At 32.9% G+C, this 15,436-nt stretch overlaps 1 protein-coding gene across 6 annotated transcripts; it reads right to left on the reverse strand.

Moving 5' to 3' along the window:
• Positions 1-290: 290 nt before the first annotated feature.
• Positions 291-15,436, reverse strand: LOC107608087 (structural maintenance of chromosomes protein 3-like). Of its 6 annotated transcripts, none has more exons than XM_088492503.1 (29): positions 15,092-15,436; positions 14,821-14,896; positions 12,684-12,722; positions 12,474-12,541; positions 12,297-12,368; positions 11,460-11,539; positions 11,237-11,315; positions 10,979-11,096; positions 10,711-10,877; positions 10,302-10,547; positions 10,095-10,216; positions 9,539-9,683; positions 9,162-9,334; positions 8,648-8,747; positions 7,598-7,734; positions 7,151-7,352; positions 6,888-6,975; positions 6,645-6,795; positions 5,778-5,928; positions 5,469-5,660; positions 5,212-5,395; positions 5,058-5,128; positions 4,454-4,605; positions 4,067-4,235; positions 3,486-3,632; positions 3,162-3,257; positions 2,815-2,989; positions 1,884-1,996; positions 291-439 (listed from the first exon to the last, which is right to left on the reverse strand). In XM_088492503.1, the coding sequence occupies exons 1-29, from the start codon at positions 15,158-15,160 to the stop codon at positions 416-418; spliced, it is 3,606 nt and encodes a 1,201-aa protein (XP_088348629.1). In that variant the 5' UTR covers positions 15,161-15,436; the 3' UTR covers positions 291-415. The 6 variants fall into 6 exon arrangements, 4 of the variants coding, with proteins under 4 accessions (XP_088348629.1, XP_088348627.1, XP_088348631.1 ...); XM_088492504.1 differs by lacking the exons at positions 291-439; positions 1,884-1,996 and adding exons at positions 2,296-2,457; positions 2,618-2,639; XM_088492501.1 differs by lacking the exon at positions 291-439 and having other exon boundaries at positions 1,621-1,996.

Raw genomic sequence — 15,436 nt, forward strand, 5'->3', positions numbered from 1 at the left:
ACTGCAAACTGGTATACAGATCTGAATTGCCTGATTATGCTGAATTCAAATGCATTATGAGCGAGGCGCAATCAAGAAATCGAGCATATATTAGTGCAAGTATAACTCGATAAGATATAATCGTATATAGAACGCAACCTAAAAGTAAAAACTTACATTATCAAACAGCATTGGAAGAATTCTCCCCATAGATATGGATACTACAGTTAGCAAAAGATATTAACATATAAGCAAACCTCTAATGAATTTACAGAAATAGAGGATGAGCAGGGATTCTAGATTACTTAGACCTACGTTGGCGTCAATGTAATAAGAGATTGTACAAAGTGAAGATCCAAGTTACATGAATAAAGTCTGCAATTTACTTTACTTTACATGGTCGACATCAAACAATGCTCGCAGCCAACCAATTTTATCAGATCATGGATGTCAGATGCACCTAAAATACGAATATTATATTAAAACATACAATAGGCACAATGAGACTACAGACTAGGACGTTGCACAATTAGTGTGCAAATCATGACAGTCAAACAAGTTACAAAATTAGGATATTATATGGAAAAAAAAAAGGGGGAAAGTTTTTTCCATCAATGAACAGCAACTCTTATCTTTCATTAGAAAGTTATTAATTTGATATCAAGAAAAGAAAATGGCGGACACTGGAAAAGAAAATAGCTGTAAGTAAACATACAAAGCTTCTAAAATTTGTAGTTTCTTAATGCAATACAACAGCTAAACCGGGGGTTCACCACAAAGAGAGGTTCAAGTGAGAATGGTAGTTTTACGAATGCAAGGAATAAATTTGAGTAATCAGATTTTTCATCAACTAGAATGAGACATCGCGTTGCATAGATTCAAATAAATATCAAAAGTGACTAATAAATATTATAAAAATAATTTTAAACATAAACATGAATACGAATAATAAATTATTTTTTGAAAAGTATATATTTTGAGTTATAGTAGTTTAATTACATAAAAATATAGGTGGTAAACACTTTAAGATTTTATGTAAAGTAATTATTTGTATAATCTCTAAAGTTATCATTACTAATTTATTTTCAAAAATTAAAACTGCATATATCTATATTGACAACTATTTTATTAAGTACAAATAAATTGTATTTTTTCATTGTATAGGACTAAAACATAATTATTAAAATAAAATAACATTGAATGACTACCTTAATTTGAATCAATTCAAAAGTAAACGTTGTATAGACCGAATACAAATTATAATTTTATAACTACCTTAATTTGTTATATTTATTGGTGTGTTTTATAATACTATGACATATAAAGTATATTTTATGTCCTTAAAGTTTGTTAAAAATTTTAAAAATATTCCTAAGTTTTATTTTGTTTTAATTTTGTTCCAAAAATTCTCGATTTGCATAAAATATATCCCTGACAACTAAATTTTCAAAAAATTTAGAACCAATTTAACAACAATTTCACGAAATCAACTTTCAACACAAGGAAATTGGACCGTTGTCATTCTGGATTAATCCTAAACTTTCTGAAAATTTATATTTAATGTAAATCGAAAACTTCAAAGACAAAATTGAAGCAACATAAAACTTAAGAGTATTTTTAAAATCTTTGACAAAATTCAGAAATAAAAAATATAATTTACCCTACTATTAAAGTAAATGCATAAAAGTAATGGATTATTAGGCATAAAGTTAATTGTGATAATCTAGTCACCAAAAAAAAAAATTTAATTGTGATAATCTAAAACTATGAATTAGCAATGATATTTTTTTTTCTCTATATAAGAGTAGCTTGACGTCTTTCAACTATAGTATAAACCGCTCATTGGTTTTTAATTTTTGAAACAATCTAGCATCGTCCTTGGATACAACATTAACACGGCTAACCCGGCTTTTATGCGTTACTTCATAGATCTTGTCAGCAACTGTCACAAGCTCTGGGCGGAATGTTGTTGTGATAAATTGTGTGGTTGAAAAGTCTGCCAGACAGCGGATCATATCTACGGAAGTTAAGGATCCCAAGACAACAATATAAAATGGAATCTTGATATCAGTCAATAAGGCAAGCACAATAATTGTTAAATTTAAATATCACCAAAAGCCCATATCTGAATCTAAACATTTCCCAACTGCCTCCTCCAAAGCACATTTATTGCAAGCATGGATAAATTTGAACTTTATATTATATATATTCAATAAAAAAAAATTATATTTTGAAACAAAAATGTAATTTACGAAGTAATAAAGCCTCACCAATGCAACAAGACCAAGGCTAAAATAGATTTCTCCAAATGAAAGATGAAGCACTGCCCTTTGAAATTCACTTGAAATTGTATTTCTCATGTAAAACTGTAAATTTTAATGTGTATGTAGTTATGTACCTGCATTTCCTTCTACTAGAAGCACTTAATGCAAGAACTTAACCTGTATCTTGGTGCTTAGGTACGTTTAACAGCAATACCTGAGAGAGAAAACAAACATGAAGGTATTTCCCTGGCCTTTTGAGATGAACCTTAAATGAAAGAAGGGAACATGATAAATATGTTGGAATAATAAAAATTGTTTGAACTATTTTGGATATCAAGAAAAACGTATTGTGTCATTTGATTGATGAATCTCACCTAGTAGGATAAGCCTTTTTAGCTGTCAAAGAACCATGCAAGTAACAGCTTTAGTATTTAGAGGAGATGGTCACAAGATGACTATTATATAAGCACTATAAAATTTTATTGAACCACAGATGCAATACAAGTGACTGAGGAATCACAACCAGTTAATTGCCATGAAAATAAGATAGCAAGAGTAATAAAATGGATACTTCCAACAGCAGTTCTGTATCGTGGATCCAGAGCCGCATCAATCTCATCAAATAGATAAAACGGAGCAGGATCACATCGTTGTATGGCAAAGATAAGTGTAAGAGCAACTACAGTCTTTTGACCCCCAGACAACTGCTTCATGGACTGTGTCTTTCCTTGTCCAGTAAAAGAAACCTGCAAGGAATAAACGTGCCAGGAATGTTGAATAATTATAATTATATACCTAAATTGTGTGTAGTATGAAAGCAAAACAGCAGCTTTGGTTTGGACCAATGCTAGACCAATAAATGAACTGGCAAAAACATTTAAATCATAAGTAAAAAGGGCACAGCAGAAATGCACTTGCCTTCACTTCCACTCCAATGTACTTTTCTACTCTACCCTCTGGGTTTGCTTCACGAGGACCAACCTCATCATCCTCATCATCATCGTGACCACCCTCCTAAGGGAAAGGAATGGATACAAAATATCAATTACAATAACCAAAAAAGAAAAAAATAACTTCAATTGAGATAGCTCACTTCTCACAAATTTCACATAAAAAAATTGATAATCAAGCACCGCACAAGAGAAAGTAAGAAATCACTTTGAGATAAAAGCATGATCCTATATAACATGCTAGAAAGCAAGATCCTTTCACAAACCAGATAAAGATTTAACAATCACAAACCTTCTTCTTCATCATAAACAGAAGACCATGACCCCCCGGTACGAGTTCAGAAAACACTTTTTGAAAATGCCAAGCAACACCTTTGAAAGTGCGCTCTATTGATTCATCCTTCCGTTGATCAAGTACAGATATTAGCTCTCTAATTTTCTGCAATTACTCAATGCCAGTGACAGAGAACTCAAATAATTTAGTGATGCTGTATAGACCAGTGTCAAAAAAAAAAAATGCAAAAGCTGGGTTTGGATGTTTCACATTCAAAATGAACCTTAGTACCGGAATACAACTCACATAAGAAAATAAAAGCAGTCAAAAATATAAAAAGGGGAAAAAGTTATTTCATATATATGCAAGTGGTTAACAACACCTTTTTCGGGGACAAATCAAAATATCACCACCATTTTCAGGGAGAAATGAAAATATCAACAATCAGATGCCATGAAAGATCAGTTGTACCAAATCTTTCAGATGCTATAGTGCAGAACAGGAACTAGCAATGTATATCAAGCATTTAGCTGTCAGGTAATCACCCACCTTAATGTGAATTATAAAGAACCATTTCAACAAAAAGGCCAGACAATTACCTCATCTCCTGCATCAAGTTCAGCTTGCCTTTTCTGAAGTTCCTCTCGTTGTTCTGTCAAATTTATATACTGGTCAAGCGCTTTCTTGTTTACATGACTGAACTGCTGCAGTTGATCATTGCACCTGTGCAACGCTTTATGCAATTCTTTGATATTCCTCCTTTTGTACCTAAGAAGGTGCAATAAAGTTAGCTAAAACCAAACTATAGAGATAACAACAAACTGCAAGGAAATAACCTATAACTGTAACAGCACATATCTTCTGCATTATTTAAAATATGGCAGATTTCTTGATCACTTAAAAGAAAATTAAAAAAATAAAGTAAAAACTTTATTTATGTCCCAAAATTGAAATAAAAAAGAAATGATCATCAAGAAAAGCCTTACGTCTCAAATGCATCTGATGTCAATGGGCCCAGTTCCCTTATTTTCTTTGCATATTCCTCTTCTTTAGCAGAATATATATTTTTTTTACTCAGCAACTGCTCTAATTCTTTTGTTTCTTCCTGAAGTTTTCTTTCATACTCATCCTCCAAAGACTGCAGACCATAGTCATCATTATTGATGAAGCAAAAACTACTATAGCCAGCAATCAATCTAAAAAATTGTGTTTGGTTCTGAGAACAGGATAAAACAAAACACGGAAAACAAGACACTAAAGACAGAGACACAAAAATTAATGTTCTTATATTTTGTTTGGTGATAAACTAGAACAAATTACAAAAGCCCAATTTACTCTTATTTTTTCCATACAAAAAGTTTAGGAAGAAAAGTATAACAATAAAAAATATAATTATGAAAATTTGATAAAAATAATGAAAGAAAAAATAGAAAATAAATTGTGTCTCTTGTTAGTATCAGGAAGGACACAAAAGACACTAATTCAGTGTCTCTGGACATATCTTATTTTCCAAACATGATTTTGTATCTTTGTGTCCCTGTTTCAGTGTTCCGTGCCTGTAAAGAAACGCAGCCTAAGAAGACTACATACCTTCAACTTATTGATTTCTTCTTTGATCTGTTTAATTTCCTTTGATCGTGCACTTATACTATTAGAGACTCCTGAGAAAGATAGTGTTGTCAACCCTGGAATTATAATGTTTCTTCAAAACATCAAGAAAAAAAAGTTTAAATGGAAGTCTCACTACTAAGCTGCTCCGTTGCATCATCAACTAACAATTTAGCATCGCTAAGTTCCTGCGCCTTCAATCCAGCATCTACACCCAGAGTGTCATCATCAGCAGATGATATTACAGCTTCCAACTCTTGCTTTCTTCTCCTCAGGTTTGTTGTTAGATTAGTTTCCAGCTCCGCTTTCCGTGCTTCCGTCTGCAAATCTCAAGTTAGAATAAGTATCTAGCCCTATAAACTGTACCAATTCAAAGACTATCAATTCACAAACCTCGATACGATCAGTCTTGCATGCAACAAGCTGCTCTTTAAGTTCCTTGATTTCGGGATTCAAATCAGACAAAAGCTTCTTTTCCTCTGGTGTTAAATGGTCAATTAGTTCCGTGCCCATCTCGGCTGTTTTCATTGCCATACTAGCCTTAAGCTGTTCAATCTGATTCTGGACATCAAGAAGTGACTTTTCCTACAAGCCATTAAGGAAAAACTTAAAAATTATTAACACTAAAAATTCCACGGACAACTCCAACAGAAAAGAAACTCCAAGGGGATCTTCTTGTATAATATAGAAATATAATAACACCTTTTTTGAAAGTGCCTTAGAAATCAATTGCTTCTGCTTGTTAGCATTTGCAATGTCCTGCTTAAATTGTTCCATTTCTGATTTTCCATGAGCACACTCAGCCTCAATCTTCTGCTGCTCGGAAACAAGTTCTGTGATCTTTTGGTCTATCTGTGAGGTTAGTTCAGTGGAAACAAAACTATTGGAGGTTGGAAACAAATATACCATAGCAAAGAAAAGCATGTGCATCGAAAAAACATAGGTGTCACTATAAAAGTTTCAACAAAATATAGAGCAAAATGATTATCTAAGCAAAATCAATCATTGTCAACAAACAACAAAATCAATAATAATAAAACAAAAATAAAATCGATGACTTTAGGTAATAAGAGTTCAAAAATCATTAAAATCCACTTAAGGGCTATGGAACCAACCAAGTGCACTCACACACGAGTTGTCCAACTACTCACGGGGAGAGGGGAAAAAAATCCAGATACAATCTAATTTTCTAAAACTTGCTTGACAAAGGTCTTTACAATTTTATACACCAATCCACCTTCATCCACAAAATCATTACTCTAAGAAAGCAACATGAATATTCAAGAGAAACCAGAATTCTAAATGACAAAGAATGATGAATTTACTGTTTGAGGTTAACCAAATTAATAAGTTAATGCCTTCCTTCCTCCTAGCCTTTGGAGCTACTTTTCTCTTTTGGGAGAAAGAATATCATAAGAAAAGAATGACACAAAAAGATAGGATGAAAAGAGATCTCCTTACTGGTGCAAAAATAAACCCAAGTAAAAACTATGAGTGAATCAGCACAAAAAAATAAATAAATAAATAAAGGATTTCATTTATTAAAACATATATAAATATTAAAGGATATCTTGCAGGTCAGATCTAACTTTCATCAATTCCTCCTCTTTTGAGTGAATTTCATCTTCATTTTGCTTAATGATATTCATAAACTCCAATTTTGATCGTCTGTGATCATAAAATCCTCCCGTCATACTACCTTTCTTGCTAACTTGATCACCTGTAATGAAGCACACAGCTTATAGTCAAAGGCAAAACACACAGCCAGGCCATATCATGTAGACAAGCCATGTAAAGCATTTCCACACCAACCATCCAGTGTTATGCAGTCAAGACCATCAGTCCTGGCAACCCTTGAAGCCACATCCAAATTCTTGCACACAACCGTTCGGCCAAATACCTAAGAAATATCAGAAATGATGAGGGAAATCAATCCATCTATATAGTCAAGAAGATAGTATCACCAGACACAGACAAAAAATTTATAATTAGAAGTTTATAACCCTTTAGCAAATTACTCCTGAACATGTATTAACTTGTATAAATAAAAGTTAACATCTGTTGTAGAAGCTAACCTGACTGAATGCAGGGTTATAGTCATGTTTAAAATTCAATTTCTTTAAGAGAGGGATGACACCAGAACTCTGGGGATAAGTAATGCGTGGTGCCCTCACTCTGTTAAGTGGGATAAACGTAACTCGTCCACCTTTATGTGCGTTAAGATGTCTAATTATCTGGGTTGACGTGTCATCATTTTCAACAACCACATGGAATAAGCTGTTTAAACAAATATATTAAAAGGAAAATGTTAAATTGCATGTACAAGTGAATTGAAACCTGTAAGGAGATCACGGCCTAAGAAGAATGACCAGCACTTCAAAAGGATTGAACAAGTGAAAGCTTTGCATGTTCCAACACAAAATCCATTTCAATCACACCAATGGAACATAGAGAAAAATACACACTAGAATGCTACAGTTTGCATAGCCTATATATCAAACGAAATATAAGGGAGAAATTACCTGTTTCCTGCAGTAACTTCAACTGCTGTGAAGAATTTCTCTTCACAATTCAGCAACTCAATGATTGGACCATAAATGCCAGAAATGTTATACTCCCTGCAGATTTTCCTAACTGAGTTCATCCCCCTTCTGACATCCTGAACATAAAGGAGTGTCAAGTATGGTGATAGAAAAAATGGCAACATCATAAAATCATGACAGAACATCCCTGAACTGGACAGATAACAGCATCTTCCACTGCATTCCCAGATGCTAAGTACTATCCATTGTTAAATGTCCAATTAGATTGAAACATCAGCACAGAACATCATATATAATTGCAAAGGATTTTATTATCAACACATTAAAACTCCATAGACATACATGGAAAGGAGTAATATATATATATATATAATTCTTAATAACCCCCTTTCCATTTTTAAAGTCCATTATTGATGGTTTGTTTTAGTACTGCATAACCTAAAGGACAGAAACCAGGAAGTACTTATTCTTTCAAGTCCTTTACTTTTATATTATTATAAAAGAGCAAACTCTGCCCATGTTACACAGCTGGTCCTAAGCCCGGATAAAAGAGGAGGGTTGTGACCATATAAAAACTGTCAAATCTTCATGACATAGACCATTATTATGAAACAGCAGTAAACTCATTAATCAAATAAAGGTATATAAACGACTTGATACTTTCTTGAAGTTACATATAAATTCTCTAAGTAATATTGAGCTGCAATGTATATATAATATATATAGCAAGATCCCCTGAACAGAAAGCAGTTTATAAGATTTTAAGGACAAAGATCTGTATATGTGGTAACAGTTAGCCTAAGTCAGGCAGTATATGTAAGTGATTCTATATTTATACCCCAAATTAGCACCAACGCAGCAACACCTGTGTAAGTGATTCTAAAGTTATACACTAAATTAGCACATACATACCACACACATAGTGAAAGATGGAAAATCCCAGATTTACCGTAACATTTCTTGAGAATCTAAAAGTACTCAGAAGTCAGAAGTGAGATGATAAATAAGCAAGAAAGAAAAAACACTCACACCGGGAATTGCGTGATCAAAGCTCTTTTCAGCCTTCTCAACTTCAGCTCTCAGCTTATCAATTTCAGCAGTAAGTGTATTTTCTTTGTCCCACAAGGACCTACAAGACAAAAATTTAAAATCACAAGTAATATCTTTGTCACTCTGTAAAGTAACCAATAATAACATTTATTCTATCTAAAATAGTATGTAGGTTTCACTACTTAGTCCTTATAGTTTACTCAAATTTTCAGTTAGATCTTTGCAAGCCATTTTTGTTTTAGAAAAAATAATATGAATTATTCTTGGAATATTTCTTTTATTTGATGTAGGATGAATTGTGGAATATTTTGTAAGCGAATATTCCATGAGTATTGTGTTTTTTTTTTAAAGATAACCATTTGTAAATTGCAAACTTTTAATCTATAAAGACCTAACAAAAAATTCAATAAAACTATAAAGTCCAACAGAATTCGTAAACCTAATCCTTTTATCCCAGAAAATATATAAACAATGCAACAAAAGATATACATACTTCCTCTTATCCTGCAACTTATCTCTTTGAACTTTATAATTATTAAACCCTTGCCGTGACTGGTCAATGTGAGATTGCAAAGTAGTAATCTGAGATCTACATTTCTCAATGGTCTCATCACAGCCATCCATTTCACCTTTAAGACGACCAATTTCCTCCAAGAGCATTTTTTCCTGTCCCGAAACAACCACCAAAAATAAATAAATAAACAAAGAAAGAGAAACAACATATGATGATAAATAGACAGCATAGCTCAATGAAATTCATAAATACAAATCTAGCAGCCTGATAAAAAGTAGGGGCCTTAATGTATTTAAAATAAAAGAAAAATGGAAGTCAAGGCTCATTATAGCACATAAAGAAAAATTAGCACTTGCCTGCCCTGAGTTTGAGGAAAGCACTCGTTCAAGATCTTCTATCTCCTTGCGAAGCCACTTGTCACGAGCAGCTTTACTCGAAAACTGGGTTGCACGCCCTTGCTTTTGGTAGAGTATACTGAGCTGTTTCTCACGCTCCATTATTCTGATTTATAACAAAATATTTTTTTATTTATTTGGGAAAAAACACAGTTGAGGTTGTTGCATTTTTCTACAAACACAAAACAACTTACCCTTGCTTTACTAGGAGGGACTGGCTATAGAAATTATCTAAAGAAACATCAGTGTCAAATACATGCTTGCACAAACAAGCAACAAATACAAAAATCTACATTTTAGATCTAGAGAGAAGTTCTGCAAGAATGACGAGGACAAACAATATTTCATTATCTTCTCTAAAATTAGTTCTTTAAAGATATAGAATGAAATTATAAATAGGCAACAGAATGATATTAAAAACATATCATGTCAAAAACACTAATATGTACATTCAGAGAGCGTTGCATCCAATTATATTATTCAACTGCAACTTTAGACACCCACAACCATAACTTACTGCTTGGTGATTTCTTTTTCTTCCATAACTTGTTCCTCATACATAGGTCTGATTCTCTCCAGCTCATCATTCGAATCTTGAATGTTTCTCTCAAGTATCTTCAGTTGTCTTGCAGCGTCTTCCTGAAAGCAGGTAGATGAGAACAGATCTTAGACAAACCATCCATCAAAAACAAGTCAAACAAGTAATCAACCATCATAGTGATACCTTTGCTCGAATATTTTCAGTAATCTTCTCTTGTAGGTCCTTGACATCAAGCTCAAGCTCTGTGTGCTTCTTTAAAGCCTTTGTACGTCTCTTTTCTATACTTTCTTTCTCTTTGTTAGAGTTTTGAAGTTCTTTTGCAACATCTTTCAATGTATTCTCTAAATCTTTGATTTTCTCATGGGCATCAAGCACATCATTATACTTTTTTGCAGATGTTTCAGAAACCTTGGCTCGGGCTTCTTCTATCTAAAACAAAGTGAAGCATTCAACTACATGCATCAAAATCCAATATTTCAAAATTCTAGAGGAGAAATCAAATAGGGTTTCTTCAAAAGCAAATTTAATCAATAGAACACAATAAGTAATCAAGAATAAACTTAAAGATGCAGTAAAATTTAACATAGACAACCTCCATAAGTTTTTGTTGAGCATCTTGAACTTCTTTGCTATATTCCAAAGATTTTCTCTGCTTGTCAAGCTGCTGATATTTCCGTAGTTCCTCTTTCTCCTCATCCAATTCCTTCAACCTCTCATCTAGATACTGTACAACTTGAATTATTTGTTTTCTTTTGTTACCTATCAAACAGAAAAGTTCTGGTTGATAAGAACTCTGACAAGAATAATGAATAACATAAACCAAAAGCCTTAAAATTAACTAATTAAACAGAAAAACATGCCAGTTTCCTGCATAATTTTCAGACTTTCACGACGTCTCTCCTCATAAACTCTAGTACCACCAATTTCTTTCAATAAATCCAGTCGTTCTGAGTCTTTCATCAATGTTAGTGACGATATCTATGCAACAATAAGAAACAAACAATCAAGAACTCTATCCGGCTCACGGTTTACCATATATTTATATTTATATGTAACATTGACGAAGAATCTTATCAAAATGAAACACACATTTAGGCACCCCCACCATGCACCAATACCTTTCCTTGCTGCACAACATAGTAAGGATTTGAGCGAGAGAACCCAGCACTTTCCAGTAAATTCATCACTTCAGTTTTTCTGCAGATCATTTATCATTTTCTTTAGGAGCAGAGGGAAATAGTCATTTGGCTACGCAGTATAAACCAGAATATTTCATTTTCCACTGAAGTCAAAAGTGAACGTCAAAACACACGCACTAATATGTTAATAAATTCTACTCACGTTATGTGTTTTCCATCTAAAAAATACTCATCCTTCTTCAAACCAATAGTCCGGCGCAAACGCACTTCCTCCTTGTCAACCTATTCAGCATCAAAGATAGATGCCAAGATTTCAAACAAAATTATTGCCAATCGTATCCATATTCTATAAAAACAAAAATCACTAGAGTCTTGAGCAATTCTGAAGCAATGGAGAAATTACATCACCCTATCGAGGCTGAAGCATTTTTAAAAAAAGGATTTCCATATGACTTTAAAAAAATACAATTATAAGAATCACATCAAAACTTAGGTAGTTTTTCAAAAATTGAAAGAGAGAATACCCAGAGTACTCTGTGAATCAAATGACTTAGAGCAAGCAGAAAGTATTTAACATCATTTTTAAGTATGTAAATTAAATAACTAAAAGAGGCAATGCACAGAAAGAAACAGCACTCATCTTGTAATCACAAATTTATTTAGTGAAAACAAAACCTTTATGTTATTACTCAATAACTCATTTGCCAAAAATGGGTTGAGCAGCATTACCCAAAATATGCATTCATTAGATGAGAACACACAAATATCCAACACATTGTTGCACTTAAAGCAATTAAGAAATGACATGTTAAAAATATTAAAAAGGCAACTTGTTAGCAGAATTCCATATGAATATTTCTAACAAGAATATTAAAAAGGCTCTATATAATTATCTTTCTAATAAGAAACAGAAGTACCCAAAGAAAGCTACTTTTCCATAATCCATCACCATGGCATTCACACGAACTGTATATACTTTTTAGACAACAAAAGATGAAAATAGCATACAAAAAGATGAATAATCAAAAAAAAAAATTACCGGAATACGGTTGTCTGAATTGTCAAACACAATCTCCACAAACGCAGATACAACCTGGTGCCCAGCCCCTTCCTGTACAGAGAATAAATCAACAAAGCATGCTGCCCAGGTTCTAAAATTGAATAATAAAACATCAGAACCAGCGGTAGGAATGAAGAAATATGCACAATGCCATACATGGAGTAATGAATGTCGATCCTCATTGCGTAGGTTCTGATAGAGATCACTCAACACAAAACGAATGGCTACATATGGAAACACAACTTTTTATTAAAAATAAAAGATTCACAAATCAAATGTCGAAGACAAATTTCAGTTGCATTCCAAAGAATAGATCACTGTCACCAAATTAATGTAATAGAGGCAAAAGAATGGCTGTTTCCATACCATGGAAAAAGTTTGACTTCCCGGATCCATTAGCACCAACTACAAAATAAATAATTAAACAAATAAATAAGATATTAATAATGTTACCAACTAATTTCTCTCTATCTCTATCTATATTCTATACACACAAATACACACACAAGTTCTGACTAATAGAGCAATCAACAGTTTCTTTGTTTTATATTCTTAATTCTAAATCTTAAAACTAAAAGAATTCTAAAGGATTGAACAATTTTACCTATAATTTGACAAGTCTTTAATCTTATTCTAAATCTCAATTGAAGAAGTAGGGCAATCCTCCATGGAAAGTGTGATCATTTTCAGTTATTTGGCATTATAGCTGCGGATGATACAAGGATTTTTAAAATATGCCCATGGCAAATTTTGGGCCTGCCGTCATACGAGTGACGCAACACCATGGATATCACGGGAGCCACAATGGCCGCAACGTCATGGTGGATCCGGGTGTGATCTTTTGCATTTGGAGGGTTGTTTATGTGTTTTCAAATACCCTAAAAGTTTAATTTACCAAGCTAACGTTCTCCCCCTTTCCTTTTCCACTCTACACGAAGTCACAAACCCACTCAACTAGAAAATCTCTTCCCTCTCTACTCTCCCTCCCTCCCTCACTCCGTCTTTGCTGCTGAAGGACCTGCCGACAGCATTCTTCCCGTGTGCCACCACCGGTTGGCTGGCCCTCCTTCATTCTCGAATCTGCTTCCTTTTTTTCTTTACAATTTGAACTATTTTTTAATATTTTGAACCCTAAATTCTTTGTTTTTTTCATTCTAAACCCCATTTTTTCTCTTAATTTCTCACCCCTCAATTTTTTTATTTTCTATTCTAAAAGCTCAATTGGCATCTGCTGCTTAGTTTATAATAAAGAAAAGTATAGGTAAACAATAAAAATATTAAACAATATAAATAATAGATATATCGGATATTCATTTTAATAGTGTGGATGGTTATTTTAATATTAAAATTTAGAAGATTAATTTAAAGGTGTAGTGTGTTTTTATTTGATTGGTGGTTATTCATATTGTTTAACAAAGTCATTGTCCCCTAGCATTTCCCATTATTTATGTCATTTTGTTATTAATTTTAGTTTTTCATATCTATTGTTATATATTGAATAAACAGTTTCATATTATTTATAAAATATTAGTTATATATATATATATATATATATAAAATTTATATTTTTTAACGTATCCACCATTTCCGCCACAACTATCCACTAAAACTTTATGCCGGCCTTTTACCACCCTTCCATGATCCTCCTCCATCCTCCATCGAAAACTATGGAAGACATCGGAGTATTCTCAAGCAAACCCAATAGATCTCTTTCAATTTAAGTTTTTTTCTATCCAAAAATAGATGGAAGAAGGAAAGAAGTTCACAATTAGAAAAACCAAAAGTACTTCCCATCTTGCTTATGGCACTCATTGGAGCAGCTATTAAGGTTAGCTTCCATGGTTTTGGGAGATGAAGAGGCTAAACTTTTATCACAATCTGCTATGCCACAATACAAAGAAGTTGGCTAAAGTTAAAATTTAAATGTACTTTCTTGAAGAGAATCATGTGACACGTCACTTGATTTGGGGTAAGATTCAGCCACTTGCATATATGATATATCTAGAGCAAATCTTATGGAAGTTTCTCTAAAGGACATGTTTAGGGATTCGCAAGTTTGTTTTGGTTTTTTACCCATCTAGCTTTCGTTTGTAATTCTTCGCCCTTGATTTTTGTAGTTTTAATGTTTTCCCTTTTAAAAAAACCATTATGATATCACTAATAGGATTTTACTGAAACTAATGTCTATCAAGCTATGAGAATATTTTCTAAGAAAGAAAATTCACCAAAACATATCATGACTACAACATATTGCCTCAAAATGTAATTTGTTGAGTTGCGACTCCAACATATCATGACTGACATAGCCAATTGCCTGTTGGTTTCAAATTTATAAACCCCAAAGAATAGCTTGGACAAAAGCTACAACAGAGAAGCCTTTACCCAAGCCATGGTTTACAAGGTTACCAAACAACAAAGTGCAAACCAAGTAATCGTGCATTTTAAAGGATTTTCCAGAATAAATGGTAGAAAGCATCTAAAAAGGTATTTTAGAAATTATTACCAACACAATTAACTTTAGGACTGAAAGGCTCTGTTGCAATTTGCTCTTTGTAACTCTTAAAACCTTCAATCACAACCTAGAAAACAATCCAAAAATGCATCAAACATCCATTTGGCAAGGAACCAATTTCAAGCAAAGAAATTATGTATTATGTCCAGAAGAGGAGCACTGCAGGCTTTGTAACAAGAAGACATAATTTAACCAATTCTACCAATTTTGATTACACCATAAGTAATAAATAATAAATAATTCACATCCCAAGGGACATTACCTGCTTAATGTACATGTTGAAACTGACGTAACCGTACCTACGATAATTACGCAAACAATCCATAAGCATCCATCAAATTAGAAAAAAAAAAAAAAAAAAACATTTATATGCATTCTTTGGTCACAGCAGAAGTGCACACACAAAATGAGAAAAAAGTTACCATCACAAGAGAATTCAAAATCCACTTGCTTCATATTGAGCATTCACACACCCAAGTGAAGCTAAAGCTTAATTACTTTACTAAACCAATTTTCGAAAAAAAAAATCAGGAACGAAAACACTAAAAAAAATTAAAAAAAAACTACACGGATGCTCTCATATTCAAGCACCAAACCATAGAAATCC

The sequence above is a fragment of the Arachis ipaensis genome, chromosome B7 (genome assembly GCF_059453495.1).
Source record: "Arachis ipaensis isolate K30076 ecotype BB chromosome B7, ASM5945349v1, whole genome shotgun sequence".
In the NCBI taxonomy this organism is placed as follows: Eukaryota; Viridiplantae; Streptophyta; class Magnoliopsida; order Fabales; family Fabaceae; genus Arachis; species Arachis ipaensis.